The following is a 16,881-nucleotide window of genomic DNA, read 5'->3' as shown; positions in this document are numbered from 1 at the left end:
CTTTCTGTTCCTCATACATATGTAGAATGACAAACAAATTTACCTCTCTAGCAGTCCAACATTGCTATCCCACAGTAGACACCACCTTCTAATGGAAGGGACAATAATTGATTATTCCTGCCTTTGTTCTTAAATATCTCTTCTCACAGAGGGGCCTCAATGTTTGGAAATAACAACCAATTTGTGATGCGACAGAGAATGTACTTTGGGAATTTGAAGACTAACAAAACTACAGAACACTTTAAAGGGAAATTTCAGAATGCCAGTAAGATATTATCAAAGAATTAGAGATTTGTTAAGTACAAATATGCACATACATATCAGTTAAGGAGACACTGTGTCACTTATGGGTTCTGAAAGCAATATTCCACTAGTGACAGAAATAGTGGAATGGTGAGCATGTTTATTGAGTCTGAGTGAATAGAAAGCCAAGGGATGTTTATATGTTACACTGCAATTCAAAAAGACAAAAATAGGAGTTCCCATCATGACTCAGTGGAAATGAATCTAACTAGCATTCATTAGCTTGAGGATGCAGGTTTGATCCCTGGCCTTGCTCAGTGGGTTAAGGATCAAGCATTGCCATAAACTGTGGTGTAGGTCACAATCGTGGCTTGGATTCCACATTGCTGTGGCTATGGTGTAGGCCAGCAGCTGCAGAACCAATTCGACCCCTAGCTTGGGAACCTCCATATGCTGCAGGTACGGCCCTAAAAAAAAAAAAAAAAAAGACAAAAACAAGAAAAAAAAAAGAGACAGATAAATATAATAACTGACAGGAAATCATCGATATATCAAGAAAGGAAATGATATGGTCACATAGATGATAAGTAACTTAGATTCAATATATTTCCAATGACAAAGACATAGGCAAAGAGAAAATAAATGACGGACGCTTGCAAAGTCTCCTTTGAATAAATCTTTATTTAAAAGAACCTGCATGTTGTAGAACTGAAAATCCTCTAGAGGAGACATCCTCCTAAATAGACCCTATTGTGGTCTTGATATTTGCTGTTTTTCATTTAGGAATATTTGTCTCCTATGCTCGGCTAAAGAAATGATGAGGGAGTATTTCTTTTTCAATTTAATGTTATTAAACAGAAAAAAAATAATTAAGAATCATGTGGTAGAAAGCAACTTAGTTTAAATTTTAGTAGATGTGATTTTGCTTTAAAGATATTTTCTATTAAAAAAATTAAAATATTGTCCTTACATGTTTAATAAAAAAAACAATGCAGAACCAAACATATTTCATTCTACTTTATATCTAGTTCATAGGAAGAGAAGTAGGAGGAGTGAAAAATGGGAAAAATAGAGAAAGAAATAGATATACAAAATTAGGAAGATAAAAATGTAGAGAAAGAGAAAAAGAAAATCAAAGAATAGGGACAAATGCAAAGACAGTATTAGGAAAGGAAGAAATGAACATAAAAGGATAAAGAAGCATAGAAATGCATATTCTCTAAAACCACATATACAAATAGATTTAACAAATGAAAGAAAGTTATTCATTCAAAAAAGAGAAAGAAGGAAACAAACAAAAAAGAAAATATTTGGAGAAACATATGAGGAGAAAAGTCCTCATCTTGGAGTACATTGCAGTCTTTATTGCCACTGAAGATTTTTTTAAATGTGATTTTTTTTCCATAACTATAGACATAATCAGGTACCTTTCTTCCTAATGTTTGCATAAAACTTAAATTAACCTGATGATCTAAAATAGTCCCCAGAAGGGAGACTTCTTACTCCTACTGGTAAAAATTGATAATTTTAGACAATTTTAGAAACAAAGTCATGAACCAGGCTTGTATTTCAGTGTTAGCAATGTCTCACTGAACAAGACAAAAGGGTTCCTGCCCCTGGGGATTTTTACATTGTAATGCACGGAGAGGACAGAAAACTCTAACATATCAGAGAGAAAATATCGGATGGTGGTGAGTGCTATGATGTACTATGATATAGTGACGTGCTGGGAAGAGATGGGAAAGAAATGGCTGCTCCTGGTGAGCTGGCCACAGAGAGCCTTGCTGAGGACATGGCTTTTCAACTGAGATCTACAATAAGCCAACTATGAGAACATCTGCAAAAATAACTGATAAAAGGCCCTGAAGCTGGAAGAAGGAGGTGCAGTGAGAAACATAAAGGAGAAAGAAGCAAGAAGGCCAGTATGGCAAGGTTAATAGTGGGTAAGTTGGAAAAAAAAAATGATAAGGCAGGATAGAGAGGAAATATCAGGTATAGACCAAAAGGCAATTGGTCATCATTCCATTTGAGACATTATAAGCAGAAGAGAACCATTATCTAATTTACATTTTTAAAGGATTATTCTGTTCACTAGTAAAGAACAGGTCATAGAGGGCAAAGAGTAGAAGCTAGGAGACTAGTCAGAGGGCATTTGCAGTACCACAGAGGAGGTGACAGGAGGGTAGGCTAGAACAGGAGATGGAAGGAATAATTTATACCAAATATATATATTGGAGAAATAGTCCAAGGGGCTTGTTGATAAGGAAGATAAGGAAGCAAGAATAACTCTTGATTTTGATCTTGATTTTTTTTTTAATTTGATCTTGATTTCGACCTCAATTTTGATCAGCATAACTGTGTGGGTGGTTGTGTAATTTTGAAATATGGGGGTAACTGAAACAGGTAAAGGTTGAAGATTAGATATTCTGCTTTAAATATATTTGTTTTTTAAAGTAAACTTTTCAAAATGAATCATATATTCATGTTTCAGAAATGAAAGATTTAAAAATAATTTGTACAATGAGAAATCTCCTTCCCATCTGTCCTCCATATGTCCATTTCTCCTCATATCTGACAACAGACAACTAAAATCTCTTGTGTCCTTCAACAAATTACATGCATTTAGAAGCAAGCATGAAAACAAGATCTTGGTTATTCTTTAAATATAATTTATACACATGAAAATGTACAGATAAGTTTTGGGACTGATCATTTCTGTCAAATGTATGCACTCAAGGAACAAGTTGTAGAATGTTTCCATCGTTCCAGAAAGCTGCTTTTTGACCCTTGTCATTCTTCCCTGCAACTACCACCATAGTGAGCAACCCCTTTTGAATGTCTAACATAATAGGCTATTTTTGCTTTTCTTTGGATTTTATAGAAGTAAAATCATGATATGTGTTCTGTTTTATCTGACTTTTTAACTGCATTATGTTTTTAAGGTTCATGCATGTTTTGCATTATCTGCGGCTATTCCTTTTAATTACTGAATAATGTTCCACTGTAGGTATAAAGCCCAAAGTTTTTATCATTTTTATTATTTTTTTTTTTTTGCTACTTCTAGGACCACTCCTGCAGCATATGGAGGTTCCCAGGCTAGGGGTCTAATTGGAGCTGTGGCCACTGGCCTGCACCAGAGCCACAGCAATGTGGAATCTAAGCCGCATATGCGACCTACACCACAGCTCATGGCAACGCTGGATCCTTAATCCACTGAGCGAGGCCAGGGATTAAACCTGCAACCTCATGGTTCCTAGTCGGATTCATTAACCACTAAGCCATGACGGGAACTCCCCTGCTTATTAATTTCATAATGATGTAGTTCGATGAGCAGTATTTTTTAATTTTTTAATGTTTAATGTATAAATTGTGCTTTTGTGCTATTTAAGAAATCATTGCTTATCCCAAGGATGGAAAATATATAATCTTCCATATTTTCTTCTAGAAGCTTTATATTTCTAACTATTACATTTAGGTCTATGATCCAACTCAAATTAATGTTGTGTATGCAGTGAGATAGAGGTCCAAGTTCATTATTTTCCATTTGAGTATTCAGTTGCTCTAGCATCACTTGTTTAAAACTTTCCTTTCCCAGAGAATTGTATAGATATCTTTGACAAAAATTAAGGTACCATTCTTATGAGTCTGCCTCTACCCACTGTTTTGGTCCATCGTTTTTCTCTTTCATCTGAAACTTTTCAGCCAGGATCACTTTCTTATTGTTCAAACATGTCCTTTGAAATTTTTCTTAGTTGGTTATCTACTAGTAGCAAACTTTGTTTTGTTTTTCTGAGGATGTTTTTATTTTCACAGAGCTGATAATTAATGATTTTCTCTCCAAACACTAATTATAACTCTTCATTGGTTTACATTTTTGCTATTAAAGACATCAGCTGACACCCTAACTCTCTCTTAAGAATAATCTCTGTTTTTCTAGTCAGATATGTTCAACATCTGTTTAGTGGTCTTACTGATCTGCAGTTCTATTATGATCTGTTTTAAAGTGCATTTAAACAAATGCATTCTTTCCAGCTTTCATTCTTTCTATCCCATTTTGTCTCTGCCCTGCATTATTGATCATTTACTTAGGTCTATATTGTAGGTTACTTTTTCTCTGGATGTGTCTAATTTGTATTTAAATATATCTTTTGAATTTTTAACCTAAATCTGGAGTTCTCTGTATTTTTCTCATAATTCTCCTGTTTGTTTTTATACCATCTTTCTCTTTATTCATATTTCCAACCATTTTTTAATTTTTCCAAAAATATTAAATACACTTAATTTATATTCTGTGGTTCTTTTGTGGTTTTGATTGTCCTTTCTGTTGCTCATCTGGCTTTCACAAAGTCTTGCTTTAATTTGTGTTCACCGATGTTTGACTGTAAGCTCTTTTTTCTTCCAAGTTTATCAGTAAAATACTTTGAATCCTTGAACAAAGATAGGCATCTTCAAAGGATATTTGTATTTCTATCAGGAAGCATTATAACTCTAGAACCAAAAACACTGGAGGAAATTATCAGCTATCAGTGATTCAGACTACTCACTAGTATAAATTCAAACCCCCCAAATATATATGAGCCCATTTATGCTTCATAATTCTTTTTTCTCTTTCTTGCCTTTTGGGGTGATGAGATTTTAAAAATCTATTTCACCACTACCCAGAGAACATATCCTTTGAGACCTGAGCATGTGGAACTGATCCTTAGGTGGATTTGGTGCCCTACCACCCCCACTTGCGGCCTTGAAAACAGAACACAAGTCCAAACAGCAGAACCTGATATCTGTTTCCTCATTTATTTCTCTGGGTTCTCAACCTCATTTGATTTTTACACTCTCTGTGTTCTACGCCATCTTTTTTTTTTTTTTTTTTTTTTTTTTTTGCCAGTTCTCAAAGTATTTTAAAAAGTGTTTATCCTACATGAGTATTTGTATTCATTTTTAGTAAACCTATCTAGTGTGCCACCAAAGGGGAATGGAGCAACTCTATAGTTTCTGAATTGTCAAGGTGTGTAGCTTTCCTACTCTTTAGCCATGCAAGTTCCCACATTAGTTTCAGGCTTATAGTTTTGAACCTCTACCCCTCAGACTGGAACTCAAACCCTCAGGCTGGGACATACAACCCTAGCTAAAGCCTAGACTGGACTTGAACCCACTGTTTTGTTGTTGTTGTTGTTTAATTAAAATCACTCACCTGATCCCAGGACTTACTGAAGTTCAAGTTCTTTTTCTTTTTTTTTTTTTTTTTTTTTTTGTCTTTTTAGGGCCACACCCATGGCATATGAAGGTTTCCACTCTAGGGGTCAAATCAGAGCAGCTTCAGCCTTTGCCAGAGTAACTCAGGATCCGAGCCACAACTCAGGATCTGAGCCATGTCTGTAACCAACACCACAGTTTCCAGCAACACTGGATCCTCAATGGGTTATTGAGCAAGGCCAGGGATCGAACCCAGGTCCTCATGGATACTAGCTGGGTTCATTAACCACTGAGCCAAAATGGGAACTCCTGAAGTTCAGGTTCTTTTATGTTGCAGCACAGAAGGAATTCAGCGAGAGACAAAATGATAGGTAAGAAGATGGACAAAGTGTGCCATCTCAAATGGCGAGAGAGCAGCCCTGGGAGAAAGACACTCCACCAAGTGTGGGCCATCTCAGAAGGCAGGAGGGAAGAGTCCTCAAAATATGGGGTGGTTAGTTTTTTATAGCTTGGGCAATATCATAGTCTAACAGGTGGGAGGATTATTACGACTATTTCAGAGAAGGGGTAAGGATTTCCAGGAATTGGGCCACTGCCCACTTTTTGGCCTTTTATGGTCAGCCTTGTAACTGTCATGGTGCCTGTGAGCATGTCATTCAGCTGCTAACTTGCTACAATGAGGATATAATGAACTCGAGATCCAAGCTGCATCTGTGACCTACACCACAGCTCATGGCATTGCTGGATCCTTAACCTACTGAGCAAGGCCAGGGATCGAACTCACATCCTCATGGATCCTAGCTGAGTTTGTTTGTGTTGAGCTACAATGGGAACTCCTATAACTTTTAATTTAAATATCAGTTTTGTTAGATATAAAATCTAAGGTTTTTACTTACTTGTCTGAAGAATTTTGTAGCTTACATTCCACCTCACCGTTTACTAAATGATAGTTAATTATATTGTATAGCAATGCAAGATAGGCAAACTGGCTTGGTTGCAATAGAGCTAGGTGGGGAGACCTCACAGATTTTGCCAGAGGAAAGCCTCAATTCCTAGGGAAAGAGAGATTGCTAGTAATGCCTTTTTTTTTTTTTCTTTCCTTATATGTTCATGTATTTTTAATGTCAATAAACAGATTATTTTAGTAATTAAAAAACAGGAGAACTTATTTTGTTTGGCTATAAAGTTTTTTTGTTTTTGTTTTTGTTTTACCATATGGAATAGCAAGGTCCTTTTATTAACATTAAGATTTGCAAAAAGCTATGAGATGGGTGGAACTTGGGTTCTAAAATATCAGGCCAGATTTCCCTCATGGCTCAGTGGATTAAAGATCTGGTGCTGTCACTGCTCTGGCTTTGGTTACTACAGGTGCGATCCCTGACTGGAGAACTTCCATATGCCATAAGCACAGCCAAAAAAATAAATAAATAAAAAATAAAAATAAAATATCAGGCTAGTCAATGACTAACTCAAAGTGTTATCATTATCTGGACCTTAAGATATTAATTGATTACTCAATTCAGATACTGCTAATATTAGGAATGGAAATACAATGGCAATTTTTGAAGGAAAGAGAAACAGACTGAAAGACACAAAAAAAGACTCAAAGACATTTAAAAGCAATGTAGAGAAACAAGGAAGAGCTAAATGGAAATAGGGAGTCTATCCACATAACTGAGGTCATTGAATTTCTTAGATGCAGCACTGTAGATGAAAAGATTATATATGAGATTAATACCCATTTATTCTACACTAGCCTGTCTTATATCCCTGCTCATTGTCTAAGGCAAGATTCCCTCTCTTGGAACTACTGACATTTGGGGCCAGATAATGTGGCGGAGGGGGGTAATTAGCTCATGTTTACATCATCCCTGGTTTCTATATATTACATGGCAACCACACTCCCCAATGTGACTGTCAAAAATGTCACCAGTCCCTTGGAGGCTGAAATTGCCCCAGTCTAGAATTACTAATTCATAATAATTCATAAGTCATAGTACTAATCATGTTCTCCATGAGTCCAGCCAGGTCACTGCTTACAAGTGTGCCGAAAGTTCTCCGCTTCCCTTCTGTTAATTTTATATGTATTTCTAATTGAGCAATTCTTCATTACAATACTGTTTTGATGTGTGTTCTTCTCTTTGCTCTGTCAACTTAAAAAAAATGCACAACCTGAAAGTTGAGAGTTAAGTTTTATTTTGGGCAAAATTAGGACTTAGGCCTGGGAGACAGCATCTCAGGTAGCCCTGAGAAACTACTCTGAGGAGATGAGGGGGGAGCTAGGATATAAGAGTTTTTGCAACAAAGGGAAGGTAATGGGAACAAAAGATTTACCGAAAACTGGATACATCAAGTTAAGGGAATTCATCCTGTTTCTAAGGGAAGGGATTCTCTCCTTTGATATGCACCCCAGCTATCTGGGCCAGTATTCTTTGTTTCTTTCCTGAGTTCCCTCAGGGCCCACCAGCTGACCCTTGGAGTGGCTGCACTCACAGATGACTGTGACATTCTTTGTTTTGTCCACTTAACTATAGGCCAGGAGGCAGTATTTCAGACACCTCTGAAATACCACCCCAAAGAGGAAAGGGGAAATCTCGGGATATGTGATAAAGGTGAAGGGGGAGGTGCATGCAGCCATACACACATTCTACAAAAGTTTGCTGCTGGTCTCATGAAGGTTACTATGAGTCAGGAGGAAGATACATCACCATGAAGGATTTTAGTGTTTTTCTAGATATGAGGAGATGCAAGAATTGGGCATATAGTATCTTCTCTTAAAAATATCTAACTATCTGACAACCTGTTCTTCCAGTTTTTCCAGAGCAGAGTACCTCACTCCTGAGCTCTACTCAGGGGGTGCTGTGGGTTGGCGGGGCTGCAGTGGCTCATGATTTAATCCACATAGAGAGTGATGGCAAGTCCCAAACTCCAGTACATAGCTAGCTTCAGTATTTTCAATAATATCCTTCTGTAGTACAATATACTTACATTTGAAGAGAATCTTGAGTCGGCAATCTCTTTCTTAAGAACAGTAATCTTAGCTAAATGAAGAATAAATGACAAAATGAATAGAGGTCTGGCTGGTTCACGTAAGAGAAATAACAAAGTAATATAAAATCTAGAAACATAACTCATCTTTTTTATTATGTATTCTTATATCTTTTATACATTAGTTTTTTTTTCATTCTTTGTTGTAAAATATTAGAGAGTCTACTGTTTTATTTATTTCCAGGCAATAAGTCAACTCAAAATTCAGGAATCATAATTTTTATCAGTGTCTTTGGATTCTTAGGAGAAAAATTACTGCAACATTGGAGTCATTGTGATATTTTGATTTATAAAAAAATGTATATATTTGGTCATTCAAATTGAAACCAAGCAGGGCCCTGTGTGTCTCCTGGGCACAAAAGCCTTTCTGTGTCCCCCATTTCTTATTTTTAGGAAGTAGGCTTCAGCCTCCATGACCTTCCCCAAGTTCCAAAGGGCAGGTTTAAATAGTTGCTAATTAGAGAAGGGAGAGGATACAGAGACAAGGGAGGAACAGTCAATAAAAAATATTATAGCCCTGAGGCAGGGTCCAGGTTTAGCCTCAAGGGATACAGATAACAATATCTTTGAGCTCTTCTGCAGTACTAAACTCCTCCCTGCCCCAACAAGTGAAAGATGTTAAATGCCTGATGAAGCATTCTTCATTCCTGAAAGGTTATAGTGCAATAATCTCAAGAACCACCAGAACTAGTCCCAGGACCACCCAACATCAGCTCTGAAGAAGAATGCAAGCTTGCATCTACCCTGGTCCTTATCTGTGGCCCTTTTTTCCATTTCCAAAACTATAAGACCATCTGTTATTCTCTCCCATAGGAGGGCACAGTCTTTGGAGCATTAACTGCTGTGGCCTCCTTTTCCTGACAAAGCAATAAAAGCTACTCCTTTCTCCTTCACCCAAAACTCTGCCTCCATGTTTCTATTTGGCACCAGAGGACAGAGGCTGAGTTTTGGCAACAGTGATCAAAATATATTTTTGATATATTTGGTCTTTATCCACATTTTCTGGCTCTCAGCTCCCAAAACCCTTGGAATTTTCTGATCAATGCAATGGGGAGCATCTTTTGTTATATGATCTTTTGTCCTCAAGGCCACAAAGGAGAAATGAATGTCTTGTTATTCCTAAAAAGCCCTTTTGATCACAATTAAGTTTATATTAATGAGGGTGACTTTTGAGTCCTACCCCAGGGTGGCTGCCAGGAGAATCAACAACCACATGATTACAGGGTTGGAACTTTCAGTCCCACCCCTGATTCTCAGGGAAAGGAGAGGAGTTTGAGGTTAAGTAAGTCATCATTGACCAATTATTTAGCCAATTATAAGTATGTAGTGAAGCCTCCATAAAAACCCAGAAGGACAGTTTTTTGGTCCATTTTGGAGAGCTTCTATATCCTGGAAACAGTACTGTGTGCTATCATGCCAGGTCTCAAGCTCCACAAGAACAGAAACTCCTTTGTTGAGAACCTCACCCTATGTATCTCTTCATCTGGCTATTGATTCATATGCTATGACATCCTTTGTAATAAGTTGGTAATCTAGTGAGTAAACAGGTTTCCCTGAGTTCTGTGAACTGTTCTAGCAAGTTAATCAAACCCAAGGAGGGGATCTTAGAAACCTCTGATTTATAGCTAGTCAGTCAGAAGCACAGGTAACAATTGGCTGGTGGCTGGTATCTCAAGTGGAGGTTAGTCTGTGGGACTGAGCCCTTTACCTGTGGAATCTGAGTCTATCTCCAGGAAGACAGTGTCAAAATTGAGTTGAAGAGTCTATCTCCAGGAAGATAGTGTCAAAATTGAGTTGAATTCTTGGACACCCTGCTGAAGTTCAAGATTGTGTATTGGAGTTCCCGTCGTGGCTTGGTGGTTAACGAACCTGACTGGTAACCAAGAGGTTGCAGGTTTGATCCCTGGCCTTGCTCTGTGGGTTAAGGATCCCGCATTGCTGTGAGCAGTGGTGTAGGTCACAGATGTGGTTCAGATCCTACATTGCTGTGGTTGTGGCATAGGCTGGCGGCTGCAGCTCTGATTCGACCCCTAGCCTGGGAACCTCCATATGCTATGAATGTGGCCCTCAAAAAAAAAAAAATAATAATAATTGTGTATTGGTGTGGAGAAGCCTCCACCCAAACATGGGGGTCTGGGAACCCTATTTACTCATCAGTGGGAAAATTTTCCAAAGCAAGAAATAAACTTTATGTACCATCAGTCCATCCTATGTGCCTGAGGTGCACTGGGTCTGGCACAATTTACCTTCTCGACTAATAAATAGAATATAGATCAAAAATAATCCTGGGAATGTTTTTATCAGTTATTCACATATATTAATTCTTGATGCTGACAGGAACCTATTTCCCTTGAGGTCTAGTCATAGTATGTTATCAAATAAAATACAAGACTAACACACTCAAAGCTCACAAAGTTCACTTGCCTTTGGATGGACAGACTCTCTCGTTTTGAAATTGAAATTTTAATTTGAATTTTTAAAAATTATATCAATTCAAATAGTATATATTTTACATTGTGAAGCATGGTAAGTAATCGAGTTCTTAGTAATTGATCATTAACAAATTGGCCAATAAACTGTAAATTGATTATTAACAGATAATTCACGGAGTTCCTGTTGTGGCTCATCAGGTTAAGAACACTACATAGGGTCCATGAGGATGCAGGTTCAATCCCTGGCTTTGCTCCGTGGGTTAAGTATCGAACATTGCCACAAGCTTATGTCTAGGTTGCAGATGCAGCCTAGATAACACATTGCTGTGGCTGTGATGTAGGCCAGCAGCTGCATCTCAGATTCCACCCCTGGCGTGGGAATTTCCATATGCTGTAGGTGTGGTCTTAAAAAGAAAAAGTAATAACAATTTTAAAAAATAACTAGAGAATTATAGAAACCAGTACATCTAGATCTCTTCCATATGTACTAAGAAATGGTTTAGTAGGAAAGAGCTCTTAATTATAGTGCTAATAAAAGCAGCACACTACTAATTTAACTTTAATGTGAAAGGCAGAATTAGCAAATTCAGAAATCACAAAAATGGCAAAGGAGGCAATCTTAAAATCACACAGCCAGATGCCTATCAATTCCAATCAATCTAGAATCCCTTTCCTCCAAGTCTGTATTCACACCAGAGGCTGTAAAGAGACACTGCCTTTAAAAATCATTAGTTGACTGGAGACTTCCTCTGAAAGACAGGAGTCCTCACATAGTAACCAAACTACACTCAGCCATGAATTCATAAAAAGTGTTTCCAAGATGTGACAAAATCTCGGGTCCTGTCACCAATACTGTTGAATGTCTACCTCCTGGAATGAGCTGAAATGGCTTCTATCAATGAATTCTCACTTTCTATTATTTATTCTGGAAAGAGGAAGAGATAAAAGACAAAAAATCTATTTTTCCAGTCCCAAAAAGATGGTTTGCCAAACACTATCCCACTAGGCTGAGATTGAAACACATCTATTTTTAATTTGGTCACTTGAAACTACTCATATTCATATGCTAGCCACTTACTTCCATACATTCATAATGGATATGTCTCCCAGGCCTTACTTATTTTGTTATTTCTTAACACACATCACATTCTCCTCAGAGCCAAAGCCTTTCCAATTAGTCACTCAATAAACAATTAGTGAAAATGTGTGTTTTAGCAGACCATTATTATATTTTAAATTCTAATAGTAATCTGCCAGAAATTTCAGGGAGGGTGTAAATAAATTTACTTACATCTTAACTTCTTTGTTTTTTCACCACATAGATGAAAAATCTAGTGGATTTTAAGAACTCAAACAAAAGGAGGTAGTGAAAGCAGCAATATTACTGCAAATGCTTCCTACTTTAGGTTTATCTTTTACTTCTCTTTACATAAAATGTATCTGTTGATCAGCTTCCTCATGGCTGTCTTGACTTCCTTGTTTCGCAATGTGTAGATGATAGGATTAAGTAAAGGGAATATCACAGTATGGAACACAGACACCACTTTGTCTAGGGAAAATGAGTCAAAGGGGTGAGCATAAATGTAAATGGATGGCCCAAACATTAGCACCACAATGGTTATGTGGGAGTAGCAGGTGGATGTGGCCCGGCTCGTACTCTCACCTGAGCCTGAGTGTTTCTTGAGCATGGCCAGGAGGAAGGCAGAGGACATGAGGAGAGCAATGAAACACACCACAGAGATCAAGCCACTGCTAAAGATCATCACTAACTCCTCCAGGAGGGTGTTGACACAGGCAATCTGGACAACCTGCCTTAAGTAACTATCTAACTCATTGGCCCCAAAGAAGGGAAGTCGAACAATGAGAGCCACCTGGATTATAGAGTGAATGAAGCCCCCCATCCAGGAGAAAGCCACCAGAATACAGCAGAGATGTTGGTTCATGATGGTAGCATAGTGGAGGGGGCAGCAGATAGCAGCATAGCGATCAAAGGCCATCACTGTGAGCAGAAACATCTCTGAGGCCCCAACAAAATGCAGGAAGAAGAGCTGAGCAATGCACCCCCCAAAGGAAATGATCTTCCTTTCCACAAAGAAGTCTACGAGCATTTTAGGGGCTGTGATGGAGGAGTACCAAATGTCAAGGAAGGCCAGATTAGCCAACAGGAAATACATGGGTGAGGTCAGATGGGGGTCAAGCCTGATGGTGCAAATAATAAGAATATTTCCTGGAAGGATGAACAAATAGAAGGACAGAAATATAACAAACAGGACCAGTTGCACCTCCTGAGTCGGGGATAGGCCAGTGAGAACAAATTCTGACACGCTGGTGTAATTTGCTGGTTCCATTTCTTCACTTTCTTTCTTATTATAGCTATGAAAAAAATAAAGAAATTGCAATTACTCTAAATAGCATTAAACCAGAGTTCTATCACTGCTTTAAAAATCATCATATGGTCACTGTCCTTAAGAAATTGCATTATAATATGTTTATTGCCTCATTTTTTTGTTTCATAAACCAAGCTAGGGAAAGAGTGATGATCTAAAAATTAGCAACATCGAAATCATATGAAGTGTGTCACATATCTGAAACCAAAATCTCAACCTGTTAGTGTTATTTCTATGTTTTATGAAACTCAGAAATCCATGAATCCTTCCCCCAAACATCTACTTTAGTAAATATATGAAGTGTGTCACATATCTGGAACCAAAATCTCAACCTGTTAGTGTTATTTCTATCTTTTATGAAACTCAGAAATCCATTAATCCTTCCCCCAAACATCTACTTTAGTAAATATATGCAGCTACTTCTGAGTTTAACCAGATTTTAGACTGGCAATAAGAGATGCAGACTCTTCTTTCTAGATTTTTTTGTCATTAATGAGAAAGTTAACCAAATTGGAAATTTAGGCTTGTAGTCTAATACCAGGTAGGCTAATCTGGTGGTATTTTTGTTTTAATCCAGCAAAGAGATCCCAGGCTTTGGGTGTAGTGGATATTCATTTTTTTCCTTAACGAAAACCTAGGCAATTTACCCTTAGTAATAGGTAAGCAATCACAACGCAGGACCCTCTCTATGTGCAATTCTTCTGGCTGTGACCTGATCCTATCACTCCGCTGACCATGCATTTTACCCACTGTTTCAGGAAGGTAGGAAGAAGATGTAGTGATCTAAGAAATGGGTATTCTTGCCACCCAAGCTAACCCAGTCTGCCATTTCAAGGTGGCAGTGGGAATAAGGCTATTGCTAACATTTTTCTTAAAGCTTAATATTGAACCTGATGTTGCTTAAGCAAACAAAGCCCATCGAATAAAACGAAGATCATCATTCACTTTACCAAATATGCTTCTACTTTTAAGCAATATAAAAGCTGCCACACCAAAGTATTTCTAGTGAGCAACAGCCAGTACTAAAGAATTGCTTCTGTTCTATTGGTATGCTACTTTATAGAATTGCCTTTCCTCAGGAAGTAAGCATAGCGAAAAAAAGGTTAGGGTTTTATGAGACCAAATGAATATGATAGTGTCCACCAAAGCTTATGCATAATATTGACTGAAGAAATCCAATGTTTCCTCCTTGGCAATGACTGGCTCAACTTTTGCATAATTTTAACAAATACAGGCTTCCAAATCTAGTAAGTTAGAAAAGTATTTTGTTATAAAGACGGGATGGCTCATTACAAGTAGAAACACCATGAAAAAACCAAAACAAAACAACCAACCAAACAAAAAAAAAAACAGTGTTTTCCAGGAATTTGACACAATAAGCAGAAAAACAAAAACACTAAGAAAGTTCAGTATTGTGGAATTACTTAATATTTTGCAAAAGGGAAATATTTCCACACCCAGGAATATCCCAGTGAGTTAAATCAATCATGTTTAGTAAGATAGGCATTTAAAATTCAGTTTAGAAAGTTTTAGTCAAAAGAAAGATAATGAGGCTTTCTTCTTTACTGTTTTTTATTTTGTGTTTTAGGGCTGTACCTGTGGTATATTGAAGTTGCCAGGCTAGGGGTTGAATCAGAGCTGCAGCTGACAGTCTACACCACACCTCACAGAAACACCAGATCCTTAACCCACTGAGCAGGATCAGGGATTAAACCCACATCCTCATGGATACTAGTTGGATTCCTAACCCACTGAGCCAAAAGAGGAACTCCATTAATGAGGGTTTCAATTCTCAACTTACTTAAAAACATGGTTATTTGTAATGACATATTTCCCAGGATTCCATAAAGCCATAGTTTTCCTCTATTTACCTAGAAGGGGTGCCCCATAGCCTCGATAACTAAAAGCACAGAAAGTATATAATTGTAAATTCATAGCATACTACTCATCCACATTCTCTGATGACTAAACTGTGAGTTTCCAAAAATCAAACGTATCTCTTACCAGAAGCATCTGGAACATTATGATTACTTAGTTCATTTGGATATTTTGCTATTATGCCATGTTGATTTTGAACAGATGGATGTGATTAAGTTATTTGTTCTTAATTAAAATAATTGACCTCTTGTTACTAAAAGGAGATGAACATTTCAGTGCAGTAAATACTATTACAAGACCCTAAGCTTTTTTTTGTTTTTAATTTCCATGGTGATACTGATATGATAATTGTGATTATTGTCACATAAGTCACCCTTAGCTGCTCTGTCATACTCTGTACCATCCCATCAAAGAGAAGAGGAAGTGACACTAACCTAAAAGAAAGAATCTAGGTGAATATGTGTTGGTGTTTTGGAAAGACAAACCCACTTCAGGTGTTATAAGGTAGAAAGGACTATTTTACCAGAAAAAGTGTCATAGAGATTTATTTTTGTATGTCAGTGTCCAAGATAAGATATACAATTTGAACAGAATAAGATATACTTTATCAAGAACCATAACTTTCCCTTGGTAAATGCCTGTCTCCTCCATTCCTTAGAACCATCAGGTTGGAACTAGACATTTACTGAAGCCTCTCAATCCAACTGTCAGGCAGCCAATCAAACTCTACACTCCCTAAGCCAGCACTCAGCAACTACTCATAACACACACATGGCACTAAACCTCAGTGCAGGACAAACCAACACACATATTCCCTACATGAACATGACCATGGCCTAAAATACCATAAAACTCACCACAATTCTGACCCTTGTGATTTAATGCATATCAAAACAAAACTTCACATGTGCCATTGAAAACTCTATCTCAAAATATGTAGTTTCTAGTTATGTGAGATGGAACATGATGGAGGATAATGTGAGAAAAAGAATATGTGTGTGTGTAATATAGATGTATATGACCAGGTCACTTCGCTGTACAGTAGAAGTCAACAGAACACTATAAATCAACTATAATGGAAAAAATAAAAATTAAAAAAAATGTTATACAAATAAAATTATCTCAAATGTTTTAAAAAAATATATAGTCTCTGGGGAGTTCCCATTGTGGTGCAGTGGAAACGAGTCCAACTAGGAAACATAGGGTTGAGGATTTGATCCCTGGCCTTGCTCAGTGGGTTAAGGATCTGGCATTGCTGTGAACTGTGGTGTAGGTCACAGATGTGGCTCAGCTCAGATCTGGCTTTGCTGTGGCTGTGGTGTAGGCTGGCAGTTCTGATTAGATCCTTAGCTGGAAACCTCCATATGCCGCGGGTGCAGTCCTAAAAGGCAAAAAAAAAAAAAAAAAAGTAGTTTCTGTGTCATTTCTGTAAATTATCCATTTGTTTATTCAACAAATATTTAGGGACTAGCAACTATGTGCTAACTAATGAGAATATAACAATCAACAAGGGAAACTCAATTTTTGTGTCATTGGGCTTTCATTTTAGAAGTACAGACAGATTATAAATTAGTAAACAAACAACAGGTAAATGAAATATAATTAAGTAAAATAAAATAATTACCTCTATTGATAAAAGAAGGAAATAAAAATGGAATCATGATAAAAACAAATGATGGCATAGGGTGATGGCTTTTTAG

The 16,881-nt window shown here is 37.3% G+C and overlaps 1 protein-coding gene across 4 annotated transcripts in view; it reads right to left on the bottom strand.

Annotated features, from left to right (window-relative positions):
• Window positions 1-16,881, bottom strand: part of LOC100153496 (olfactory receptor 4M1-like) — a 231,804-nt gene that overhangs the window by 19,452 nt on the left and 195,471 nt on the right. The window contains exons 3-4 of one of the 4 annotated variants that reach the window (XM_084966999.1): window positions 13,199-13,289; window positions 8,425-8,477 (exon numbers count right to left, since the gene is read on the bottom strand). In XM_084966999.1, coding sequence (XP_084823125.1) covers window positions 8,425-8,477; window positions 13,199-13,289 — 144 coding nt within the window. Of the gene's footprint in view, window positions 1-7,609; window positions 13,290-16,881 lie in introns of those variants that run through there. The other 3 variants (XR_014809257.1, XR_014809258.1, XM_084966998.1) reach the window with 3 other exon arrangements.

This window comes from Sus scrofa, chromosome 7 (assembly GCF_054392235.1).
Source record: "Sus scrofa isolate SSC_HxYL_T2T_F1_AM1 chromosome 7, Sscrofa_HxYL_maternal_Yorkshire_Landrace_v2.0, whole genome shotgun sequence".
Taxonomy (NCBI): Eukaryota; Metazoa; Chordata; class Mammalia; order Artiodactyla; family Suidae; genus Sus; species Sus scrofa.
Note: the sequence above shows the minus strand (reverse complement) of the source record. Positions and strands in the feature narration are given on the sequence as shown.